We start from the raw sequence: 26,060 nt of genomic DNA on the forward strand, positions 1-26,060 counted from the left end.
ACCTTCTCTCTGAGGTGGTTGTAGACATCGGTAGTCTTTTAAGGATTGATGGATATACCCTAGTAAGAACTAGGGGCCAGTTTGTTGGAAATATTTGTGTTGAAATTTATTTTACTAAGCCACTAAAGTATAATATTTTAGTTGGGCCCATAGGAGGAGGGTAAATTTATCAGGTGATCGCATATGAAAATTTGCCACTAGTTTGCTTTTAGTGTGGACAAGTTAGTCATTGACTAACCGAATGTTCTATTGATGGTAGGCAACCCTCTATGGCGTCTACTAAAACCTATAACTCTGTGATGCTGGAGCAAGAGGCTTCATCAAAGGAGCATTCAATGGGTAAGATCATTGAGCCTTTCAGTCCTTGGATTGTTGTGCAAGAAAGGGTAACTAAAATCGACGCATAAGAGGCATCGTTGATGGGTTAGTCGATGGCGTAGCCGGGTCGGTCTTAGGGTTGCTAAAGAGCCAAAGGCCTCCGTGGTGGGTGGAGATAAGGTTGTCCATATAAACAAGCCGCTTGGGCTCGGCTTGACTGAAGCTCAAGTCCGGCTTGGCTCGCTAAGAGATGAGCTGAGCCTAAGCCGCCAAAACTGGCTCTCAAAATTAATATTGAGCCAAGTTTGACCTAGAGCCGGCTCAATAGGCTCAATATAAAAGGGGTGAGAAAAACACCATTCCCCAAATCCGATTTCCACATTCCCGCCTCCTTCTCCACCATGGTGCGCCGGTGCTGCTAACTCCTCCTTTGCCAAGCCACTGCTGCTATGCCGCCTTGTGCCCTTGTCTTCCTTCGCTAAGCCGCCGTTGTAGAGCCTCCTTATTCGACAACGACAAGCCATTACGGTGCCCGCCTCATTAGGCTGTCGCGATGCTATCAAATCTCTAGCGAATCGAAGTGGATCAGCACCTTCACCATGCAGCTCTCCGACAAGTCCCCAAACACCGTCTCGCGGGCCTCAATCTTCTTCTTCTTCTGGCTCAATTCAGCTCGGCTTGGATGAGGCTTGATGATAGGCTCATTTCAAGCTCAAGCTTGGCTCGGGCTTAATTTGGCCCGGCTCAAGCTCGGCTCAAGTTGAGCTGAGTCGAGCCTGAGCCCAATTCTAAGGCTCAAAATTCATTTCGAACCGAGCCGTAGTCAGAGCCAACTCGTTTACACCCCTAGTTGGAGAGTTAGTGAGGTCAAAAAAGTAGGGTGGTAAGGATACCGTGAACTCCTCTAATGAATCTAGACCCAAGGTGCTCTGCGATAGAATCACTAGGTCAGCACCTAATTCTAAATTTAAGAGGTAGTGAAAGAATGGACAAATAATAATAATGAAAATAACAATAAGGAGAGGAAAAAAAACTGAGCTTAGGCCTTGCCTAGTCCAGTAATGGTAAAACAAAAGCCAAAAAAGGTTTAGGCTAATGAGCGGGGCCAAACCCAGCCAAAGACAAGGATGTTGGGCTGGGCCACACGCACCCACAGCTAAGATGCTCATGTTGTGCCAAACGTAGCCCGCAGTAAAGGTGCGCTCAGGTTGGGCACCACCTAGCTTGAGCGGCAGTCCCCAACCTAACCAGCTAAGGCTCTGCGCCAAAGGGGAAGGGCTTCCTCCCCTCCCCTCCCCCAAATATTGTCACCACCCCATGAGGGGGAGAACCCATGTTGGTGGCCAACTGCTGTCGTCATCAACTAGAAAAAGGAAGAGTGAGGAAGGAGGATTTACGAGTTCACTGGCCCGACCACGACAACGACAACCACGACAACGATCGGATGGAGAAGGGAAAGTAGTGGGAAGAGAAGAATGGTGAGTGGAGTGAACCGAGGGGAGGGAAAGAAATATGGGAGGGAGAGAGAAGGGAGAGCAGCAACCCACTGCCCAAGTCTTGCCCTCCGTGCACACCGTTAGTGGCGTGCATAGAGGGGCTAGGCTTGCCTCCCTCTCCCTTAGGGAGGGAAGAAGGGAAGGGTGAGGATGGGCATGTGCTCACCCCCGTTTTATTTTTTAGTGTTGAATTAAAGCTTGTGATAACTCGGTGAAAAATCTACTAATCTATTTTTTAATATTCAATAATATTAATAATATGCGTATTAATAAGGAAAAATCTAACATTTCCCTTCATGTAAGATTTCTAGTTTTGTTAGGTCAACTATTCTAAAAAAATTGAATATGAATGCTAGGGTTTTTTTTGTTACAGTACCTTGGGTTAAAAAATTTCCCAAGTCACTTGTTGTTTAGGCATCACGAGGATTTTCTTTCTAAGATTGACTGTAAACTTACAAGTTGGAAAAAGACAGTTGTCTTAATCAACTTGGTTATTAACTTCATACCAGTTCATTTTATGTCTTCTACTTCATATAGATTCATTATATATATATTAATATATATTATATATAAATTAACCGTTAGATCTTTATCCAATGGCTATCATTAGATCTTTAATTATACTAACTCTAATCCTAAATTTAACAAAAATATGCCAAACAAACCCACCTAATCTCCTCTTCCTCTATTAGTTGGCTACTCCAGCCTCTTTCGACAGCCTCCTCTTCCATTGATGTCGGCATCGGCGTTGGCTTCCTTTTCCATTATTGTTAGCCCTAGTGTCGGCCTCTTCATCTCCTCCTCCTTCGCCTCCTCCTTCACTTTATTCGGTTTCCTTGTTCTCCATTAACAAGCCGTTGCCACCTTCTCCTCTCCATCGGCCTCACCTCCACCTCATCCTCCTTCGACCTTGGCAAGACGCCGCCTTCTCCTCTCCATCGGCCTATTCCTCCTCATCTTCCTTTGGCCTTGGCAAGTTGTCGCCTTCTCCTCCCATCTAGCCTCCTCATCCTCCTTTAGCCTAGGCAAGCCGTCGTTCTCACCACCCCCTTCTCCTCTAATCAAACTCGGGCTCGATCCGAACTCGATATGGTTGGGCTCGAGCTCGGCTTTAGTTAAGCCAAGCCGAGCCTAAACATCTTTGGATGGCTCGAAATTTAATTTCAAGTCAAGCCTGAGCTAGAGTCGGCTCGTATACACTTGTGTGTGGGACTCCTCAGCCTTAGTTCCTAAAAAAAAGGTAAAAAAAATATTTCTTAGGCATGGCGGCTCTTATTATCTACCTTGCAAGAGATCAAGGGTGGTTTAGTTAAGGTTATAAGGAATAGTAAAGACACTAATATATGGAGGGAACCTTGGATTGCTGTAGTTTCCTTAGATAAATGGCCAACCTTTGTCAACATGGAATATTGGTACAACCTCTCCAAAATTTCAAACCTTATCAATGATTAATGGGATTTTGACCTTATTTTGCATTGTTTTGAGTCATGTCTATCTCATGTAATTCTCAATCTGGTTGTCCTCGTCAAAAACAGGGGAGATGTTTGTGCGTGGAGACTTCATCCTTTTGGGATGGTTAACTCCAAAACTATTTATAATTACTTAAGAAGCCTTATCCCTACTATTTTGGTTTGGGAAAGGTGGAAGCATATTTAGGCCCTTGAGATCCCCTTAAAGATTAACATTTTCATTTGGAAATTATGCTAGGTAGGTTGCTTACTAGGGCCTACCTCGCCAGCATTGGGCTTAATTATGAGCCCAATTGTCATATTTGTAACTTGGAACTAGAGTCCATAGCCCACTTATTTCAGCACTACAGGGTGGCTTCCACCTTATAGGTTTTCTTGCAAAAACGTTTATCAATTTCTTTATCTTTTTTGGGATTATTGGAAAAATGGGCTTTGGCTTAAGAAAGGCACATGACTTTAGGATAAGGAGAAAATCTAGTTGTGAGCTCTTATTGCTAACATCGTTTAACAAATCTAGAGATTTAGGAACAACATTTGCTATAATAACCAAAAAGAAGACTTTGAAAAGGTATGGACTCGGGTTTTACATTTAAACTGCTAAATATATTGATAATTATTATATCGACTTTATGAAACTTGTCTCCCTACTACTCCAGTCTATTGGGAACCACCACTACTAGATAGCAAAAGGTTAACACGGATGGCTTGTATGTGAGCTCACATGAGTTGGGTGGAGTAGACTTTGTACTCCAATAAGCTAACTATGAGCATATCATTGCAAGTGTTCACTACGGATACTTTAGTTTGGCTTTCTATGCAGAAGCCATGGGAATGAGGGAGGCCTTGCTCTTTTTGAGGGACAAAAATACCCCTAACCAGTGGATTGAATCTGATTCACTTCTTCTTGTCAACATGATTAAAGGTTCTACACAAGCTCCTTGCATGGAGAAAAATCTAGTTGATGATATCATTAAACTAACTCACAATTGCCAAAATTGTAAAATTACTAATGTATACTGAGAAGTCAATTACATTACTGATTGGTTAGCGAAAAATTGTAAATCTTTAGTTTTGGTTGTATTTAGAATGATGATTTTTTCAAATTAGGGGAAGCCAATTAGGTTTCCTAGATATTTAGGTTAGGAAGCTGATCATCAGGCGGGCCGGGCCAGATTTGGGCCGGGCTTTTCGGGCCAACTGGACTTAAGTATTTGTTCACGACCCGACCTACCAATCACTCGGGCTGGGCCGAGCTAGAAGAGTTTAGCCCGTTATCGCCCGTCGGCCTATGAGAGATCGGGCTAGCCGGTCGGGCCGAGTTGGCCCGACCCACTAATCATTCGGCGCAACCCATATTTGAGCTATTTTTAGAAATTTTTTTACTATTAGCTTATTTTTTAAAAAAAATATTTATGTTCCTCCATTTAAAAATAATAATAATAAATTAAAAAAATTTAAATGTGTGCTTAAAAAAATATAAAACGGTTTAGTACTAAAATTTTAGTAGCAGAACAACTAAATACTGTAGCAGAACGGACGGGCCTAGTTGCGAGCCAATCGGGCGGGCTTTCGAGCCGGGTCGAGCAAGCAAAGGGCTGGCAGTGCCGCCCATCGGTATTTCGAGCTCGGGTCTGGCTAGGTCGGTTTTGGTTGTACTTTGAGGTGTTGTCTCTAGCCGAAGTAATTCAATTTTTTTGCGGAAGTGGTTAATTTATAATTTAGCTTTTCTGAAAAATGAAAAAAAAAAAAAAACTCTGAAGCTATGTCTTCTTCCTCCGAGGGCCGATTTCCTCCGAGGGACGAAGGTCTCCTCTGCCGACTGCCGCCGCCCAACAGCGCCGGGGAAGGCGACAGCGTCGTTGCCCGCCTATATAGCTAGATCTCGCAGTCCCCCCTCGTATAACGAGGCCACCTCGCCGCTTCCGACGCCGCCGTTGCGGCTAAGAAGCTTCTGTGGAGCGTGCCGCCTGGATTGCCGGAACCATTTCCCTCGTCCTCGCAGTTCCTCTCATCATCGAGATGGATCGCGAGCAGCAAATGAAAGAGCTCGAGCTGCAGCAGGCCAGCCTTCTCGACGGGCCGTCGCCTCTCGCCGCCAAGTGATCAGGTCAGCGGTGGTCTGGGGTTTTGCTTCTTGATAAGGATAGTAGTCGCAGTGATTCGCATTAGGGGCTTTCTAGTGGTTAGGTGAGGAAAGGATCGAGAAAGCGCTGAGCTTTAGGATTTTTAATAGATGAATTCGTGCCTCTATTTTGCACAACAATATCTTTTAGTTGAATGCATTCATGTTTTCAGTTACTCCTTTTGATTTATGTAACTTTTGCATCGACTGATAAGCAATTTAGAGAGCAAGTTGACGTATGAGAACACCCTCAACGGGAGGAAACCTGGCACTCTATAGGAGAACAAGAGAACTCCATCACACCTTTCATTTGCCCAAGCTCCACTTGGACCACTTCTCCACCTTCGCCCAAAACTCCCCTAAATGCCACCAAATACCCGCCAAGGAAATAACCCTTAAAACCCTTCTCGTCCAACTCCAAGACCGCTCCTTTTCCTTATGCCTTCCCCAACTCCATGCCAAGATAATCAAAATCCCTCTCTCCACCCACCCCTTCCTCCTCACCCGCCTCGCCCACGCCTACCTCTCCGCCTCCTGCTTCTACCCTGCATGGCAGATCCTCACAAAATTCCTCCAAACCCCACCTCTTTTCCTATGGAATGAGACCATTAAAGCCCTCTCCCGAAATGGGTTCTTTGCGGAATCCATTGATGTATACAACTCAATGATCTCTCGCAGTGTTCGGCCCAATGCGTTCACCTTCACCTTCGTTTTGTCGGCCTGTGCGGGCGCACAGGCGGCAACTGATGGGAGGAGGATCCATGGGGATGTTGTGAGATTTGGGTGTGAGGAGAATGTGTTTGTGGCGACGGCTCTTGTTGATATGTATGGCAAATGTGGGGAAATTGGAAGTGCAGAGGAGATGTTTGATGGAATGCCCGAGAGAGGTACCGCTGGATTTAATGCTATGATTTCCGGGTGAGCTACTTTACAGTATAAGTTTATTAAGTATTATCTTAATTATCACTAAGGGTCCTTTTGTCTATTACCTCTCTAATGCCCTTATTTGCAAGTCTTACTTGTTCCTTACAGGTTGTTTTTGCAATCATGAGTTAAGTTCTGATCCATTTGACAATGAAAGATGGAGCTGTTCTCTTTTTCTGCATGTAATTCCCAACTAAGGGTCATTCCTGTATAGTAAATTTATATAGGATCTTAAGTAACTAATACAATTTAAAAGAAAAAGTATCTAACTTCACAGACTAGTCTATGCTTTCACTTTTTCATGATTTCATTAAGTAGTGACATATTTTATGGCCTTGTTTACTTTGAATTTAGGAACCCCCTCTAAACTGGTTCAATAACCAAATATTTATTTATCTTTTTCATATCTAATTATGTTTTACTCTCTAAAAATCAAGATTAAAAAATAAAACTAACTAATCGAGTTTAGGGTTTAGCCTCAAACCAAATAAGGCTCAGAAGTCTAATAGGGTTATCTTTGGGGTAATGATAGTTACTTGTGACAGATGTAATACTATAATTTCAGTGCTAAGTAGCCTAATCCATATTGGTGGAAATAGGTTTACCAACAAAACTAATTGTCCAGAGATATTCTGCATATTTTCTTGCTAGTTTGGTATCATGCATTGATACCTGCAAAGTTCTTGTTTTTGGTAACTTGTTCTAGGTTGGTAGTTCTGACATGTATAAGCAAATTTACTAGTAGATATTCATTTTAGGCAATCTAAGAGTTTAACTTCACTTTACCAAGAAATGACCTTCCAGTTTTCCTTTCAATTTAAGATGTTGAAGAAGCCAAGATTGGTTTGATGCACATAATTTATCCATATTAAAGGAAAAATTATGAGCCAAAGATCAAACTTGAAAGATGATTTTACTGCTCCACTGGGTATGCTCTGTAATTTTCAGGATTTGTTTGGATGTAATATTTGCTATGTGATTTTATTTTTTTTATTTTTTATGGAAGTGTTCAAGTTTTTCCTAGTTTAAATTTCCTGCTGAAGTAAATTAGTTTCTGATGAACATATTGGTTTATTTGCTAGTGAAAGTTGCTATAATTGACTTTATATCTGATTATACAGATTATGTTTAATGTCATTCAACGCCATGTAATGATTGACTGGCTAGCTTGGATGCCTATGTGTTGTTTTATATTATTGTTCTGTTTGAGTTAAATGCTTCCTATAGTTTTGCAATTTATTTGGAAGATGAAATACTTTATTGTATTGTTCTTCTGCTAGTCTTGGTTTAAATAGATATATTTGCTACCATGTAGGTATGTTATGAATGGAAAATGCGAGAAAGCCATTTTTGTATTCAGCCAAATGCTGGAAGCAGGGGTTCAGTACGATGCCATGACGATGGTAAGCATCCTGCAGGCCTGTGCTTCCCTAGGAGCCCTCCAAAAGGGAAGATGGGTACACGAACAAATTATGAGAACTCGCATGGAAATCAACATGCATGTGGGTTCAGCTCTCATAAGCATGTATGCTCGGTGTGGTAGTATCAAAGAGTCACGAGAGATCTTTGATGCAATGCCCAAAGCAGATACCATTAGTTGGACAGCAATTATTTGTGGATATGGGATGCATGGCCTTGCTGAAGATGCAGAGTCTCTCTTTATTCAAATGGTGGAATCTGGACTTAGCCCTGACAGTGTCACATTTATTGGTGTTCTTTCAGGATTTAGTCACAAAAGGATGGTTGACAAGGGTCATCAATATTTTCAGAAAATGACGGATGAATATCATATTAAGCCCACTTTAGAGCATTACAGTTGTATGGTTGATATGCTTGGTCGGGCTGGTAGATTGAATGAGGCAGAGGAATTTGTTGGAAAAATGGATATGGAACCTGATGCCGGTTTATGGGGTGGACTGTTGAATGCTTGCAAGATATATATGAATGTGGAAATGGGCGAAAGAGTCTTGGAGAAGGTTCTTAGGATAGACCCTGGTAATGCGGGTTGGTATGTTTTGATGTCTAATATCTATGCGACTTCAAGATGTTGGGACGGGGTTGCTAGGATGAGGTTATTAATGAAGGGGAGGAAAGTTCAGAAGCATCCTGGGTGTAGTTCAATTGAGATTGGTGGCCAGATACACACCTTCCTTGTATTTGACAAGTCCCACCCAAAATCAGATCATATATACAAGCTTATAATGGACCTCGAGGAGAGGATGAGAGCTGAAGGCTACATTCCAGAAACAAATTGTGTACTGGCTAATGTAGATGAGAAGGCTAAGGAAGACATGCTGTGTGGTCACAGTGAACGGCTGGCAATTGCTTTTGGGATTCTTAGCACGGCTGAAGGCGAAGTATTAAGGGTGATTAAGAACTTGCGGGTGTGTGTGGATTGTCACACTGCAACAAAATTCATATCGAAGATTGTGAAGAGGGAGATTATAGTTAGAGATTCGAAAAGGTTCCACCATTTTAGAGATGGTGTCTGTTCTTGCGGAGATTATTGGTGAGTTTGCCATGCACAATGTGTGTCTTAAAACATTTGGATTGATCTCCCTCATTACCTAGTGGTTATGATGTCCGATGCAGTAGATGATTCGTAACTTCTGCCTTTCCAGATTCCATAAAGCAATGGTTTCCAATTAGAAGTATCTGATCCTGACAATTGTTTCCTTGTACAGCCCTGTTGTACTAAGTCTGAGGTTGACTCATAAGTCCCTCTTTGTAAAGCACTTTTGAACAGTCTACTGATACTCCAATGTCAGGCTGTCAGCTAATGTAGAAGTGCTGAAGCTGAAACTTCATCACCTTTTCATGCAATTAAGCAAATGACACAATATGCTTACTCATTTGAAGATCTACATTCTGTTTTGGAGGAAAATCAATGAATAAAATTTTTTGATTCACGATGAAGAGTCGAAGTTATCTTATGTTGGAAAGAGAGAACATGTCCAGCTAGTTGGTATATTTGAGATCGTGTTTTAGGTGCCTAGGTAACATTTTCGACGAATGGTGTTATTGTATAGAATAATATAATTCTTTAAATTTGGCTCTTTAGGTAAATTTAGATCCCTTTTCGAGTATGTTGTTGTTTTTCATTCTTTATTCCAGTTAAAAATTACTTTTACCCTCAATTTATTTCATGAAGTCTCTCTGCAAGTTTCTAAAAGATGGTGAGCAACCCTCCATAGTTCTGTCTAAGCTGTGGAAAATCAAAATCTCTCTGTGGGAGAACCTTGGCAAGCATCTCTAAGAGGAAGGCTTACAAGTGACATCTCATTAGTGATCCACTGGATAGGTATGTGATTTTTCCATTCATGTGTGATCAAAGGTTTCATATTTCTATCTTTAATTTTAATTTGCGTTATGATGGCTTTGCTTGCATGTCTTTTTAATTTATCTTGCAAACTATCTTGCTAAGACATACAAATGCTAGAGAGCTAGTTCTCTTGTATACATATATATTCACTCAGCTTAGAGAATTAATAGCATTTGTGCAAGTGCAACAGTAACCAACTAGGAAAGCTAGAATAGCATGATTATCTCTCTCCAAAGGAGAAGATAGATATAGTAAGAAGAAGACTAACATGAGTGAGTGAAACTCGCATTAACTTATAATTATACAAATGATTCAAGAACCACTAATTTCTCTCTCCTAATCCAACTGTTATAATTATATAATCATATAAATATTAACGGGAAATACTGGTTAAAAATAATCTGGTCAGCCTTTTAGTTTATAAGAATATATTAGTCCTTCTTTACGTCTCTCCTACGTGCCCATTTTTTGTGAAAAATAATTAATATTTAATTATTTGACTTCACATTTGAAGTCGGGAATCCTAGGACGAATTCAAAGGGATATTTTTTCATCGCACCCATCCTTGCATTTTTTTTTAATTTACACCCAATATTTTTAATATTTATAATTTGAGAACTATATTTTTATCAAATATTTATAGAAAATATCTTATCTATTTGGTAAAGCATATTGAATGTCTGTTTTGGCAAAAATTTAGTCAAAATAGGGCTCAGATTATTAATAAAAGACAAATCAAATCAAAAGGGAACTCTTTTAAATGTAAGGTAAAATAGAGGAACTTTTTAATGTAACTCAAAAAAACATTTCATATATTTCTATCACTGTTTTGAAAAGCGATAATGGCGACTGCCATGGCGAGGTGGCGCATCGGCTGCCCCGCATTGGCGCTTGGGAATAGTCACTTTGGCGTCTGACGACGAGCTTTGGCGCCTAGCAGTCCGCTTTGTTGGTAGATGCAGGTCGGGTCAATAGATGTGGGTCGGGTTCTAGCTAACTTAAGAAAAAAAGTTGTGATCAATCTCTTTTCTCTCTCACTCGATCCTCTTATTCTGCCCTAAATCCATCTCCTTCAATTCTCCTCTCTCGAGCAGCAGTACCGGCAAGTGGCATAAGCCCTTGCCTCAACGACAGCACGAGTGGCAGCGTTGGCAAGCCCTTGTCGTAGCGACAGCACGAGTTGTAGCGTCAGCAAGCCCTTGCCGTAGTCGCAGCGGTGTCACTAGCAATAGCGGCAACCGCGACATGAGCGGCAGGCCTTCTCTCCCTCTTCGACGACACCGAGATGCAAATCGCTCTCCGTCTCTTTGCTTCCCTCTTTTCCAAGCTTTTTTTCTTACATTTCCAATTTTGCCCCTACTACACATGGATGACAGGCTGATATTTGAGAGTAGTACTGAATGGTAGTATGGAGATTTTTTAATTTTCTAGTTTTCTAGAATCTTAGTAATGATTAAAGGAGAAAAAAGATTAGTTATAATTCTAAATTTTTAGCTATTTGCAATCTTAGTTTTAATTTTTAGCTATATTAAAATATATTATATATCATATATAATTATTTTTAATTTTTCATATATTAAAATACTACACCGCCTTGACACCTGCCTTCCTACTAGATGCTAGGTGATGGGGTGACTGCCCGCAATCCGTGGGTGTAAGATAGAAATTTTCTATTTTACACCCAATCATTGTTTACAATTAGACATGATCATTAGGCTCGACTTATCCAAACTTGTCCCGAACCTACTCGGTTTTAATCAAGCTAAGCTTGACTTGAGCTCAATTTAGGCCCGGCACGACCCGAGCTCGAGATGATAGTGAGTGGCATGGGATAAGCCTTTGCCCGCCCAGCCTGGTCTGAAAGCCTAATGCACTACTCTCATCTATAACCCAACCCATAATGCATGTATATTCCTATAATTTTTTTAGTCCCATATTAAATATTTAGTAAACTATATATCAATATATAAGCATGTTACCATGAAAGACAACTAAAATGTCTTTATATAAGCCCATTAAACTTAGCCTAATAAGATATAATATTTTTTATATTTAACCCATTATATCCAATCCATTAAACTTAGCCCAAATCCGATCCGACTCGCTAGATAATCACGTCTATTTAAAATTGTATGTTTGCTCAAATGTTTAGGGTTATTCTTTTTCCCCTTATAAATCCGGATGCTATATATAAGTATAGGGTGTTATGTAACATTGTTAGAGATAAGATTAGTCAAATTTTAGTTTAATTAGGATAGATTGCTTGTCCTATGTAAACTAAAATTGTCAGAAAAAAAATAATTCAAATTTCAAATTTTGAATCAAATTATAACTTTTCAAAACTCCTGCATAAATAAGAATATAATGAGAATTTATTCTCTTGCCTTCCAGCCATAAATGTTGCTCACTTTTTTCAAGCTAAATTCTAGGCCCAGAGGGTGAGGGTTCTACTTTGATTCTCTAACAAAGCATCAATCAATCTTGTTGTGATGTTTCCTTAGTTCACATTGTGATTCGTTTCTGATTTCTTTAATGTAGTGGCTATGAGTCTATCACTTCCTATCTCCATCAGAAACGCATCTTTGTTCCAGGTCTTTTGGAAGAATAAGTCTGTATAGATTTGCCGGCATGTAGACTCTTAATTATTGTCTATTTTTATAAAGATAGACTCTCTCAACCACATACATATATATATATATATATATATATATATATATATATATATTATTTTAGTCGTTCATTGATTTTTATGTTAAGAAACTAAATATCTATTTGCTAATAAGTTAGAGAAAAATTAAAAGGAGAAATAAATAATTATTTGTCATTCTTTTTTTTTGTATTGTTAGAGTGGGCCGAGAAATATTAGATACTTCTATAATGGATATTCTTCTTCATTATTCTCAAAATGATAATGATTTCTTTGTTCTAACAATAATTATTCTTGTGTTCATTTGTATTATAGAATAATTGTGTGATAATTATCTTTGATGTGATTTAAAGTGAAAAAAAATATGGATAAAATGTGTTTTGTGTTTTAGAAAATTACATAGATACTTTTTGATTTGATATAAAGTAGGTTGATAGGATAGATATCGAGACTAAATTAATAATTGAGTTAGTACGTCGGATAAGATATAGTTTTGATAAATAGTATTTGTATCATATAATAAGATTATTATGATATTTAACTGTTATTATGGAATATGGAGTTGTATTTTAAAATAAGAAAAAGAGTTTTCGACCAAACTAGCCGTGTTCAAATTTATTTTTACCGAAGTAGACTAACTTTCAAGCTTATTATCAAATGGGATCTAATTTACTGTAGTCCTAGTAAAAACGCTGAATTAATTAATATTTTATCTCTAAGTAAAAACGCTAATTAGTTCAATGTTTTTATCTTATCCTAAAATACTGATTATATCTATATAAATTCTTTTAACTTAATATTTTAGCAGTTTCGAAAAAAAATTATCTAAGAATAAAAATGCTGAACTAATTAGCATTTTAAATTTTTTTTATTAGGATTATAATAAATTAGACCCGAAGTTCTATTTCTATTTCAGTAATATACAATAAAAAGAAGGGCTAGTTTGGTAAAAAAAACTCTTATTACATTCCATGATCTCATGGCACTGACGAAGGCAAGAGGACCGAGATTCGTACAGTCTGTCGTCATCCTTGCAAAAAGGATCCACAACTTTCTCTGAGACATATCACCAAACACCTTACATGCTTAGAGCATCTCCAGCCCGGTGCACTCCAATGCACCGGGCTCCATTTTTATTATAATAATAATATAATATATATTATTATATTAACTATTTTAAATTGCTTAATAGATTATCTTAGTGTTATTATTTTTTATTAAAAAATATATGGTTAGAAAACTCTCATCGAGATCTTTAAAATAAGATTAATATTCAATAGTTTTAGAAGTAATTTTAAATTACTAATTTTTTAATTAAACGCATCGAAATTAAAAATCGAAATAAGTATTACATGTCATTAACTAAAAATATCAAAATTACATTACCTAAAATAAGCAGAAATTAACTAAACATAATAAAAGCAATAGATGTTTAATATTCTGGTAAGTCATCTCCGTAACTCAAAAATAATTTAATATTAGACTCATTTTTATAAATAATAAAAAAATTAAATTTAAAATTAACTCAAAAGTAATTTAATATTAGACTCATTTTAAAGGTCTTGATGAGACCTTTCCAATGGTATTATTTTTGTTAAAAACCGATTAGTAAAACTAATTATATACTTAGCTTAACTAACTAAATTATTTAACAAAGGATACAAATGGAATTAAAATTACTGAATATAACACTTATTGGGCAATTTGGGCATTTTCAAAATTTTGATGTGACAAATGGAGCCCGGCTCCATTTTCATGGTGGGGCTCCAAATTTGGAGCCCCACTGTTCATGGCTCCAAATTTGGAGCCCCATATAGAGCCCGGTTGGAACTCCATCGGGCTCCAAATTTGGAGTTTTGGAGCCCGGTTGGAGATGCTCTTAAGAAGTTTTCTCACCAAACACTTTACACACACAATTGTCTCTCTCTCTATTATAGTTGGCTTGAGTCATTGAGTGCCTTTTTTTATTGCCCTAATCTAAAAAATTACTAGATATACAGTATGTACTATATAACAGTGCATTTCCAACTGTTTCTTTTAGAGAGAGTCAGACTCAGTTATCTAATCTATATGTTGAAAAATATTATAACTATTTATATAGCTTATAATCTATATCAGGTTGTGATCAATAAAAAAATAAACTACAGTGATGCTTTTATAACTATTAGTAAGCAACCATACCTCCCAACTACTAGGATTATAACTATTAAACCATATACATTCTTATAGGTTAAAAGTATTTATGTATTTAGGATATCCACACAAAATCTAGGAGATTTAAAAGAATAAACACAGATAGAGGGAGACACAAATAAGCTTACATGAGAATTTATTCTCTTACCCCCAGCCATTATTGTTGCATGCTTTGCTTTGCCAAGCTAAATCTAGGCCCAGAGGGTTCTACTTTGGTTCTCTAATGAAGCATCAATCAATCTTGTCAGATGGTGATTCGATTTTGAATTCTTTTAACTTACTGAATGACTTCTTATCTTCATTAAGAAAAAAAAAGAGAGAGAGTATCAACTCTACTAATCTTTTGTCTGTGTCTTTTGGAAGAATAAGTTTAATATTCTTTAAGATATAATGTTGTTTACCTCAGTGAAATCACTGTTCAAATCAACATCTATTTCTCTAAATAATTTAGGAACTCAAATATTCCTCCAATAATTTTGAAGAAAAATAGAACTCAAAAAAACCATACAAGTGTTGCTTAGTACAAGAAACGTGGATCATAAATCATGCCAAGATCTCATGCAAACAGTTCTTTGCTTGAATTCTTTATTTGAGCACTCCAAGAAGAGGACGAAAGGAATGTTTCCTTTTTGAACCTTTTGATTTGCTTGCATGAACAGTTAGTATGCTGCATCTGAACGCTAGCTTATCATCTCAAGCAAGAATATATATATATATATATATGAACTAGTACTAGTAGTAGTACAACTCCTCCTCATTTGAGGCCATCTTCTCTAGTAATCCTTCCTTCCTTCCCTTTTTCATCTTTGCCAGAGTTTAGAAAGGAATGGAGAGAAAGGAAGATCCAGCAAAGCGTCTTGGCATCTGCAACAGACTCTTTGAATTTCTCAAGAAGTTTCCGTTCCGTCGACCGGAGCCAGTCATCCAAGGGAATCCAACCCGAAGAGATCGTGAGGACACTGAGATTCCTGTTCTTTTCTCTCATCAGATTCTTGACGCAGTGGAGGTAGAAGATGGGTTAACTCCTGGGGAAACAAGAAGAGATAACAAAGAGAAGGGATCCAGGACAGCTGAAGGGAAGCAGGTTACATCACTGAGGCAGACACAAGAGGCAAAGTCGAAGGGTTTTAACATTAACGAGGAAGCACAAATTTTCATAGACAAGTTTAGGGGGCAATATTCTGGTCCTTCACCAAAGAAAGATGAATAGGAGTCAGTTTTTAAGCAGATAAAAGGAAGGATAAGAAATAGTTTGTTCGAGCTTGTTCCTTAAATGTTATCAAATCCATATCAATATAACATATTCAGTGGATAGTCTTTTAATTCATGTGCGTGCGTGCGTGCGTGCGTGCTTGCTCACCATAAATTTAGGGTTAATTGCACCTAGATCACCTCCCTCGCACCATTGTTTCTAAATCATAGAGAATTTTGTGTTTAGTCCTTTATTGTATTTGGATGACTTGTTGATAATTATGGATGTTAGTAGGTCTCTTTCATTATGGCTGCTTTTGAAACATATGAATTGCTTAACGATTTGTGCTTAAACAAGATGAATTTGATGTCTATTTTTTTTTATTTTTTTTGCGCAAATTTCTCGAGGGGTTTTCCCTTCAAATACTTTGAAGCTAAAATTTCTCCTAAATGATTATTGGGTGGGTTGGCTCGAGTTGAAACCAAATTAGCGAGGTAGAAATGCACCCAATGCTGTCTCAAGCTACTGAGGCACGTCACTCTCATTAACTCGGTTCTCAACTCTATGCCGGTTTATCTTTCTCTCCTCGAGATGGATGCCAAATCCGTGTGGGAGAAAAGTGATCATTGACATGGCATGCATCTCATGGGCTGGGACAAAAGGCCACCTTGCCAAAAGAGTGAGAATGGCAAGGCCTTAAGGGATCTACACTCTACACAAACTGCCCTTGCAGCAAAGAAGATCCTGGTAGTCATCAACAGTGACCTAGATTACTGGGTTCAGATGGTTGGAGGCATTATTTGGTCTGAGGTGAGAGGTTTTGTGCTACGACAGCTAGTAAAGCTCATGGTTATGATGGTTAACATGTTCTATCTTACAAGACCTACAGGGACATAGTTTGTCTTCATTTTTAGAGCTGTTAGATCCCTTATCCCCTTAGATATCTATCTCAGTTTGCAATGTTGTAAGGAAATACTAGTGAACAAACTATAGTAGTATTATGGCTATATTTATATCCCATATGTTCCATCTAGCTGTGGACTTTTTCTTTGGAATGTCTAGACTTTCTCATTCCAAACCTACCAACTATGGGACAATGGGAATTAGTTCAAAGAAGATTGTTGTTTAACTAGGCAAAGGAAGGGGTTTTCTTAGGGCCCTCCAAGTTCAAAGAAGATTATTCATAGCCTGGCAGCACTTTTTAGAGGCAAAAATATGTTAGTCGATTCTATCAATAAGAATAAAGAGTGAATTCTTATTTTTATTTTCTTCAATTGAATCTCTAATTTAAATGGAGGATTTCTTTTTTTTTTTTTGGGTGTGCATAATTGCTACTAAAAAGTTTTAAAATGCCATGTTTAGTTAATAACTAAGATTCAAAAGAGACTATTATTTTTGCCTTTGTATAAATTTTTTTAAAATGGTTTCGAAGTTATCAAATATTTTATCCAATATCATAGTACAATTAGAGACGAAAAGTATTGATGAAGATTCTACACAACTTCGAGAAAGAAAGATATTTTAGTTATTTATATGTGTTTGTTAAGATAATATCTGATTCATCTTGGTATCCGATTATGCTTACCAAATTAGACGACATCAATTAGGAAGAGATTTTATTTTGTCCCCATGAACAGCATCTTTTCCAAGTTAGGACAGTACATCAAATCTACAAACACTTTGAGAAGATTCTTAACCATCGATTTCAATGCTACCAAACAGCCAACTAACTATAGTAGCAAAGAAGAACCTATGTGTATAAGCTTCCCTTCTTCCCAAAACCCTAAGAAACAGATAGAGAAGGATGGCAGTAATTCTGTTATGGAGTAATCTTAATGTTGTATTTGGAGGAATGGGTATAGTGGTATGTTTGTTCTTGTGGCAGCTGTGCTACAACATTTTTTAATCACAGTAGGTGTTAAAGATAAAGTAACATCTGCTAGTTGACATGGAAGAAGGGATGGCTCCTCGCCTTCCACTGTTACTTCGTCAATCTTCTTCTTCTTCTTCTTCTTCTTCAGCTTTCTTCTTTTTTGGTGACTAAGGTTACTACCAAGAGTTATTTGCTTTATTATTCAATCTCAGTTCAGTTATATGCAAACTTATTGAGATTACATGTTTGTGACAACTTTGCTAGATTAGTTTCTTCGATTTTATGAAGAGTATTCTATTGTAGAAATATATTTATGTAACGATCATCTTCCTAACCCCACAATTGCTGTGAGTCCAAATCCGAAGACTGGATTGAATTCTGACTCACGTAGAGAAAGTTAAGATTACCATGGATCTCTAAAGTTACGAATAAACTAGAGATCCAACGGTTGGATGGTAAAGTACTTTTAGGATTGAGATACATTTGGGATGAAAAACAAATCTATTAGAGTGGATCATGGAGAGGAGAGGCCGAAGAGGCATGGTGGTGAACGGCCTAGGATTATGTCAAGGTGGTGGAGATAGCAATGGTGAAAATCGATGAAATCGGTAGAGAAGGGATATAAAAGAAATAGAGTCATTCCTTAGAGTCAAGGAGTGCGGCCAGACGAAGAGGAAGACAGTAATGAAGATCCTAGATGGTGGCTAGAGTTCCAAAGCTTAGAGATAGTCGAATAAGAAGGAAGGAAACGATCTTGCAAATTATTCAATAATCCAAGAGGGTTATCCAGGTGTACACCACATCTATTTATAAGTAGCTCCCTGATCCAACTACTTAACAATAAGATCAAACAAGCTCGAATCTTATTGCCTAACATAAACAAAAATACTTAATTAAAATATTTAAACTAGAGTCCCTCGTCGTTGGACATTCAAACGGTCTTGAGGGCGTTCAAATGCCTAATTTATTTCTAGCTCTTGAGTAAATGCATTCAAATGGTTTTAAGGGTGTTCGAACGGCTATTTATCTTCTACTATCGAGTAAATGCGTTCGAACGGCCTTGAAGGCATTCTAACGCCTCATCTCAAGACTTGCTCCTTTGACTGACTGAAACATATATTTTTTTCTGCGAACAAACTATTAGCTAACTGTTACAATTTGCTAGATGAGTGAAGGAGAAAAAAAAATTGTTTATTGTCTGCTCAACAATATTATGCAAACATACTCTTTTGCTGCTTGTTTCAATAATACAGGGAATATATTTAATTCTTGCAGAAGTTTGTCTTATAGTATGGGACTCCACATAAATTTTATGGTCCATAGGATATTGACAAGTTTTTGAAATGTTCTACCAGAATTATGACTCCATCAAACGTAGCATACAAATTGACATAAACAATACATATGAACATTTAATAAGAGGTCATAAGAAGAGCTAACAACATTAATCAAGTGAAAGGAAAGACATCAAAGCTCATCCTTAGCTGCATGGAGGCATTCCTCATCCCAAAAGATGGGATATTTTAACTTGGCTGCAGTATGAGGCATGTTCCAGTCATCATATATAAACCTGTAAAAAGTGGATCAGAGAATTCTATTATGCGATGAATGATGACAACAATAGTCATTTGATTCGAGCACGCAAGACAAATGATGTAGAACACTGTAGATTTCAATTAGTTATGTAGAACTTGTACGAGCATTAGATACTCCAATTTACAAGTGATACCAAGAAGATTCACACATATTCCAGCATGCACCAAAAAACTAATTTCATTTGCTAAATGGCATCCGAAGGACGAGAAGGGTATCTAAAGTTACATGTCAATGCATATAAAGGCTAGTATGTGATTCCAAATTCCTGACTAAAGCAAAATCAGATGATAAGAGGGACCGGTCATAAAAATCTATATTGCCAATCGATATGCATTCCCGAGGGCAGCTTAATGTAAAGCCTAAATGTACTATAGGAGTATCCCAGCAGAAGTCCTCTTAGATGTACAGAATACAGTTTAGGACTAGAGAAGCTCTTATCACTATGATAAAGTTAAGTCAAAGAGACAATAAAGATTCTCTCCTTTTTCTCATGAAGAAAATTGTTATACTGGATCCATGTATTGAATAATGTTACAAAAATTCAGAGAAGGAAGGGACATAAAATGTCCTTTTGCTCTCCATATTCACCTATATGCCATTCTAGGGCAATTCCTAATAAGAAGATAAAATTCATGAAAGTATGGCAGCATATATCTATGTGTAAATCAGCCAAAGATCAAGGCAAGATCAATAATGAGTGATGGTACTTGGTTTATCTCCATGGAAAAGGTCAGCTTCATAAACTTTTGCCACTTGGTTCAAATGTCATACACTCAAAATAGTGGTACTTCACAAGTTTACAACACATCCAGATATTTCAGAAATCTTATACACATGGACTACAACATTATCAAACAATCTTTACTGCTGGATCTAAAGGAACTGGGATGCCGGACAAACCAGATGCATGTATACCACAAAGTGCTTTTTTCTAAATGAAATTTTAAACACAAACAAACAAAGTGCAAGACCACAGATAGGTAAAATGTTACCACACATATTTGGCTTGATCTATTGGTAGCATAACAGCACTTTAAGTAGGTCCAAATGTGTCCCAACAGGATGGAATAATATATTTATGCAGCCATATTATGGTGAATAGTCATAAAGAAATATAATTACTAAATAGAAGGAAGGCTGATATTTTTACCCGCTTTGTCTTACAAATGTCACCACTTCCTCTGAAGATGATAACTAGGATATACAGGGAGCTTGTAAAAGGCTCAACAAAGGGTAAATTGATTATGAAGATGATTACATGATCTTCCTAAGACTTCAACTATTCAGTCTATTGACAAATAGAAATGAATGTTAAGAGCTGTTCTTTCTGGAATTAACAAATAATTCGAGGGTTTTAGCCCTTCTTTTCCTTCTTCACCGTACCTTCCTTAATGGGTCGAAGTATCTCTTCTTGTTTTTCTAGTCAAGATTGGTTAAGTAAAGAAAGAAGGGAAGTGTTTCAGGTGATGTTAAGCCTAATTAAAGTACCTTTAATTTACATTGAACAACTAATTTTGCTGAGAACAACTGGCAGTATACAAGTTTTATATCCAATTCCATGTATGATTGTTGCTAATAGGTAAAAAAGAGACTAGCGAGGAATGTACCTTAGGATGTTGAGTTTGGTTGCCATTTTGAGTGGTCAAATTTTATCCCACAAAAAACACTCTAAAGAAGTAGTATAAACTAGTTATCAAGATTTTCTATATAACAGAGGCGCCCTAGATGAGAAATTTTCTCTCTTAACTATTCTTACATATAGAGGAGTACTCTGGATGGTCCATTTTGCATCAGACTAACTTGCAATGAAGAAAGTAGATTTTGCGCCAGCTTCTGTTATAGCTCTTGTAGCAAGTCCCTCTATTATCTGAACTTCTATAGTCATGAGCTTGCATGATCTTTTATCTTCAATTCAGATTGAACAGGGCATAAAAATTTGCCCTATATTTTTGGAGAGTAAAAAAGAATTGCACTATATTACTAGAGCCTCCCCATATTGAATTGTTCCATGTTGCCTATCCTTTTCCATTCTAATAAGATATTGAAATGGGATTATACATTGAAAGAGCACTTCTTGATGAGGAACAGGAGACACTTGATTTTGGTATGATATACAGAGGTATATAACAATAGCACAATCAATATCTTTGATATTTGTAAATATGGCAAAAGAATATAACTACCGATGATGAGATGCATCAAGATTGAGCCCTATTACGATGACAAAGAATGGCAAGGGATCAATATACAAGTAGAAATTATAACAGTAGTAGTAGAAAAATTCGTTAAACATCGCTTGGTGTGGCATCAAGAGGAATCTCTAACTTCAACATGAAAGAATCTGTTCTCAGGTTTGCCCTCAAAAAGATATTAGACTTCTAAAGTGACTCTAACTATAATGAGCATCAAAAACCGACTCCAATCTCAAGTTGAAGCCTATGAAAATTAAATGACCGTGACTGTGATTTTGCACATAATGCACAATATTTCTGACAGAAAACAAAACAATAAGGTTTGATGTACTAACACTTTGACTGGTGGACGTGATATTGTGACAAGTATCTGCAAATCTTCATTCTTGTCTGTGTTCAAGACCTGCATATTTGTTGTATAAGTAAAAACAGAAATACACGAGAACCATATAACCAAGAATCAAAAGAAATGTAACATGTGCCCTTCAGTCCAACCATAGATGCAATATCATGCATTTGATATAACAGTCTAAGAGAAAAGAAACTGTCAGACCAAGATCACAAAATTCTGGCTATTCTTCCTTCTTATCTTTGAGTTATGCTCCAGATTACCTATATTGATGGGAAATAGTGATGAAGGTGATGATGAGGAGCAATTAGCACTCTTGCAAATCAATAGATCTGTAATGCTACTTGATATGCCTTATTCTTTGCTAGCCCCTAAATGTCTCTTTCATTTACTAAACTGCAAGCAAGCAGCAAACTAGAGTATGAAAAAATTATTATTTTTTGATCTCATTTGTTCATTTTCATACATTTTTAGTAATTTATAGGTTGACCACCAGTATCCAGTCACAAATTGGATCATAGTACAGAATAAGGGGACCAGTTTCTGCATTCATCAAATAAGTTAAACATGCATGCTGAAGAAGAGGAAGTAGAACTGGAAATGTTTAGGATAAAATTGATACATCAAAAGCAGCACATAGACAAAATCTTCGTCAGATACCACCAGATCAAATTAGCCAGCACAGACAGAATATATCCCACATCCTTTTCAGATTTCAATTAAGAGAGAATCATGGAGGATAAAATGAATTATCTGAGAACAATGCAAAGATTGGAAACAAAAAGGTAGCATTCAGGTCTGCTATAAGAGTCTCTTAAATATATAAATTTGTAGGCCACATTTAGGATTCCAACCATGATTTAGAAAAGCCCCACTGCATGAGGCTCGCACCATTGCAGGGTTGCAGAAGGCAAGATGCAGTTCTGGTAAACAAGTATAGCTGTCAATTTAATACCTGGTGGGGATCATTCACAGGGATTGAAAATGTGCTATTCTGGTAGATTAGGAATTCCTCAGGTCGTCCTGGATACGTAAGCGTGCTTGAGCCCAGTAAAAGAGTACCTCTTCCTTTTAAGACAACGAATACCTCCTCACAAGAGTGTCTGTGGATTGGTGTACTTGAGCCAGGGGAAAGTGTTTCAAGCCAAACCTCAACCTAACAAGAATATGTGATCACATGAAGTGGTGCAACAGTATATAATTGCACTGTATAAGTGTATATCTTTTCTTTTGAAACTGTTGGTTCGTCTGAGAAATTATTACAGCTTTATATGGAACACACATTATGATAGGAGTATACATGAAAGAATGTCATATTTGACTGTAATCAGATTTATCAACCAGCTAATCAACAACTATTTAGTTGACAAGTGTAAGCCACTACTATTTGTCGCATAAACTCCTTGCCATACTTAAGTAATTCTATGTTGATGAGAGTGGTTCGTATTCTCACGGTTCATACTCAAAAGGCAATTTTCTCAAGAGGGTGAAGCACAGCAAAGCCCCCGGAAACCATGATACAATGTAACCTTAAACCAGAACCAGTTGAGTTCAAAATCCTAGTATTATTCAGACTAGGGTTTTGTAGTGTATGTGTAGGATTTACAAATATCCTTCTTTCTCTTGATTTTCCTTGCATTGGTCTAGGCATAAAATTCTATTATTAGAAAGCTTAGACTGCCATATTTATGTTAGAGAACAAATCTATTTTTGGTTTGAATTTACTTTGACAATAGCTAGATTAGTGTTTTCTCAACCTCCCAACAAAATTCAACTGCTACTGTCATTTTACCTTAATACCTTAATAGCTATCACTATTCAATTTTGTAATGAGATCAAGAATTTCCCATCCATTTCATTCTTCTCCATGATGCGTTGATCAAGGAATTCAAGAAAATCTCACTGGGTGTAAAGACCAGGTATCTTGGACAGATACTGAAAATACTAAATAACAATGGCTAGGCTTACCAAATATTGGCAGAAGAGTTATACAAATAAAGGAAAAATGTTTATATCGTGGTTCGGTTCTCATGAATGAATTTCAAGTTTTCAACGTTGCAGCTGCAGACATTACCTCCTTCATTCCATGAGAAATAGCACCAGCAAGGGTGATATGCATCAGACCTCCTATTCCATAGTTGCTTTCAGGTATATCACTTATATTTCTGACCAGTGAAGAACCTACTTATATGAAAATTGAGAGTTACACAAACAATAAACAAAAATAATTCTTTGATCTCTAATTTAATATGATATAGAATCATAAAGAATTTATTATTCATAAGAAGAAAACAAGGAGCTTCAATTGTTAACTTAATCATTATATCAAGGTCTCTGCTGAGGCTCAAAGTGTTATCTAGTCATGCCTCGTATGAAATCTGGTAGCAAAGAAAAATTATATGCATGTGGTTTCTCAACTTGGGTACCAATTATGATTCTCTACGTTCTTTTATTATTGTTAATGATTCTGCAATCAACAATGATAACGCACAACAGAAAGTTAAGTAGTCAAAAAAAAAAAGAGAACATAAACTGATCGACAGGCACAGTAAATCAAAAAACACAAGATTTATTTCGTGGGAGCCCTTCACTGAAATGGCCATAGGACTTTGCCAAGATTTACCAGATATAAAGGTATAAACTTTAAACATCATTATTGACTGCCGCAGTAACACAGGGACATAAATTCGTGAATGGATTAAGCAATCGTCCTCTTATAGGTAGAAATCACCACCTCCTTTTCAAATCCAACAGAAGCACTAAGGTCCATGAGCAATGAAGTAAAGAAACGATAAAATGGTTAAGTTTAGCTTTCACTAAAAATTTTCTGTGCATCAATTCACTAAATCGTATCAATATTCAAAAGTATCAAGACCATTACACTTAATTACACTTATACGTGAGAAATTTGGTAGTTCCTCTAGCAGGTCAATTTCCAAATTTCATAAATTACAACAGCAGAAGCAATGAATACTTTCAAGAACCGAAACCATAACAGAAAAGGACAGAAACCCACTTGGGACTGTGCACGAAACATTGATTTACGAACTAATTTAGCCCAAAAAACGAACTAAAGCTCCCAATTTTTTCAGCCAAAGACGTTAATTTAGTAGAAAAATAAAGTAGAGAAGGAGAGAGGAACCTTGATTAGAGCAGAGAGACGAAGCTTGGACGGCGAAGGAGGAGAAGAGGAAGAGGAGGACGAGGAAGAGGACGTTGTCTGGTAGAGAAAGTCTACTCATTCCTCCTTGCAACTCTAGAAGACGTCAGGTGAGGTAGCTTTCCAAGAGGAAATCTGATGCATATTTATAGAACTTGAAATTAATACAAGTAAATTTGCATTTCACACCCTACATTAAATGGTATTAGAGTTCACAATCAAGTCTAGTTTTTTAACTTTTCAACTAAAAAAATAAAACACACTTGTACCAGATAGTTGGGGGCTTTTGCAAATTTAATTACATTCGATTTTTTAAATTAATAATAATATACCCTAATTGTACATTATATTATAAAACATAGAGATTTTTATAAATCACACCTTATATTTTACTTATTTTATAATATAAACCTCATTCATACTCCTAATTTTTCTATTTAAGCATCATGGATTAACTTAAACAGTACTTAAAAAAATATTTTATTAATATATAAAATAATTTAATAATTACCTAAATTACCCTTTTTTTTCTCTTTCAAAAAAATAGAAGAAGAAAAGAAGAAAAATAGTTCAAGAGGAGAAGAGGAGAGGGAAGATGAGCGGCAACGTACGAAGACGACGACGACGGTGGAAGAGGTAGACGGAAAAGATAGTGGAGGGATATAAAAAATAAGAGAAAATAATATGAGTATTTTATTAACTTAATCGACGTTAGTTAGTCAAATAAGTTACAAAATTCTTGAAGACCGGTGCGAATCATAAAATAAAATAAGTAAAATACAGAGTTTAATTTATAAAAATCCCTAAAATATATATACTTAAAATTAAACTTTTTAATTGCCAGATGTGTCTTGTGAATAGCCCACTCTTAGTCCCTAATTACCAGCAATTATGTGTTATAAAAATTTCCTACATGATGGGATTTGTAACTACTAATTAATATGAGTCTAATTGACACTTATTATCTTCTCCTATATTATACTTTTAATTGTAATGTAAAAAATGCATCATATCAACATACATTCTCAACTTAGCTTTACTATCAGTAAAATTGGCTTGGCTTTTAATTATTATAAGTTAGAATATATAAAGTATTTGTTGGTAAAAGGAAAATAACCTTAACTTTTTTAAAATAAAAAAACCAAGTACATATAATTATATAAGTTGAGAATAAATTATCAAACTATATATATAGAGATAAAAAAAA

At 36.7% G+C, this 26,060-nt stretch overlaps 2 protein-coding genes across 2 annotated transcripts; one reads left to right on the top strand and one right to left on the bottom strand.

The window, feature by feature from the left end:
* The first annotated feature begins 269 nt into the window (after window positions 1-269).
* On the top strand, window positions 270-9,462 carry LOC140761245 (pentatricopeptide repeat-containing protein ELI1, chloroplastic-like). Its single transcript, XM_073098506.1, has 4 exons — window positions 270-386; window positions 4,987-5,390; window positions 6,084-6,323; window positions 7,645-9,462. The coding sequence occupies exons 1-4, from the start codon at window positions 270-272 to the stop codon at window positions 8,840-8,842; spliced, it is 1,959 nt and encodes a 652-aa protein (XP_072954607.1). The 3' UTR covers window positions 8,843-9,462.
* A 9,330-nt stretch (window positions 9,463-18,792) lies between these two features.
* On the bottom strand, window positions 18,793-24,973 carry LOC140761189 (auxin-binding protein 1-like). Its single transcript, XM_073098410.1, has 5 exons — window positions 24,836-24,973; window positions 23,768-23,874; window positions 22,649-22,849; window positions 21,680-21,747; window positions 18,793-19,126 (listed from the first exon to the last, which is right to left on the bottom strand). Exons 1-5 carry the CDS (start codon window positions 24,933-24,935, stop codon window positions 19,024-19,026), a joined length of 579 nt encoding a protein of 192 aa, XP_072954511.1. The 5' UTR covers window positions 24,936-24,973; the 3' UTR covers window positions 18,793-19,023.
* Between the last annotated feature and the right edge of the window lie 1,087 nt (window positions 24,974-26,060).

Source organism: Typha angustifolia, chromosome 6 (genome assembly GCF_048772165.1).
Source record: "Typha angustifolia cultivar Huaian chromosome 6, ASM4877216v1, whole genome shotgun sequence".
NCBI classification, from domain to species: domain Eukaryota; kingdom Viridiplantae; phylum Streptophyta; class Magnoliopsida; order Poales; family Typhaceae; genus Typha; species Typha angustifolia.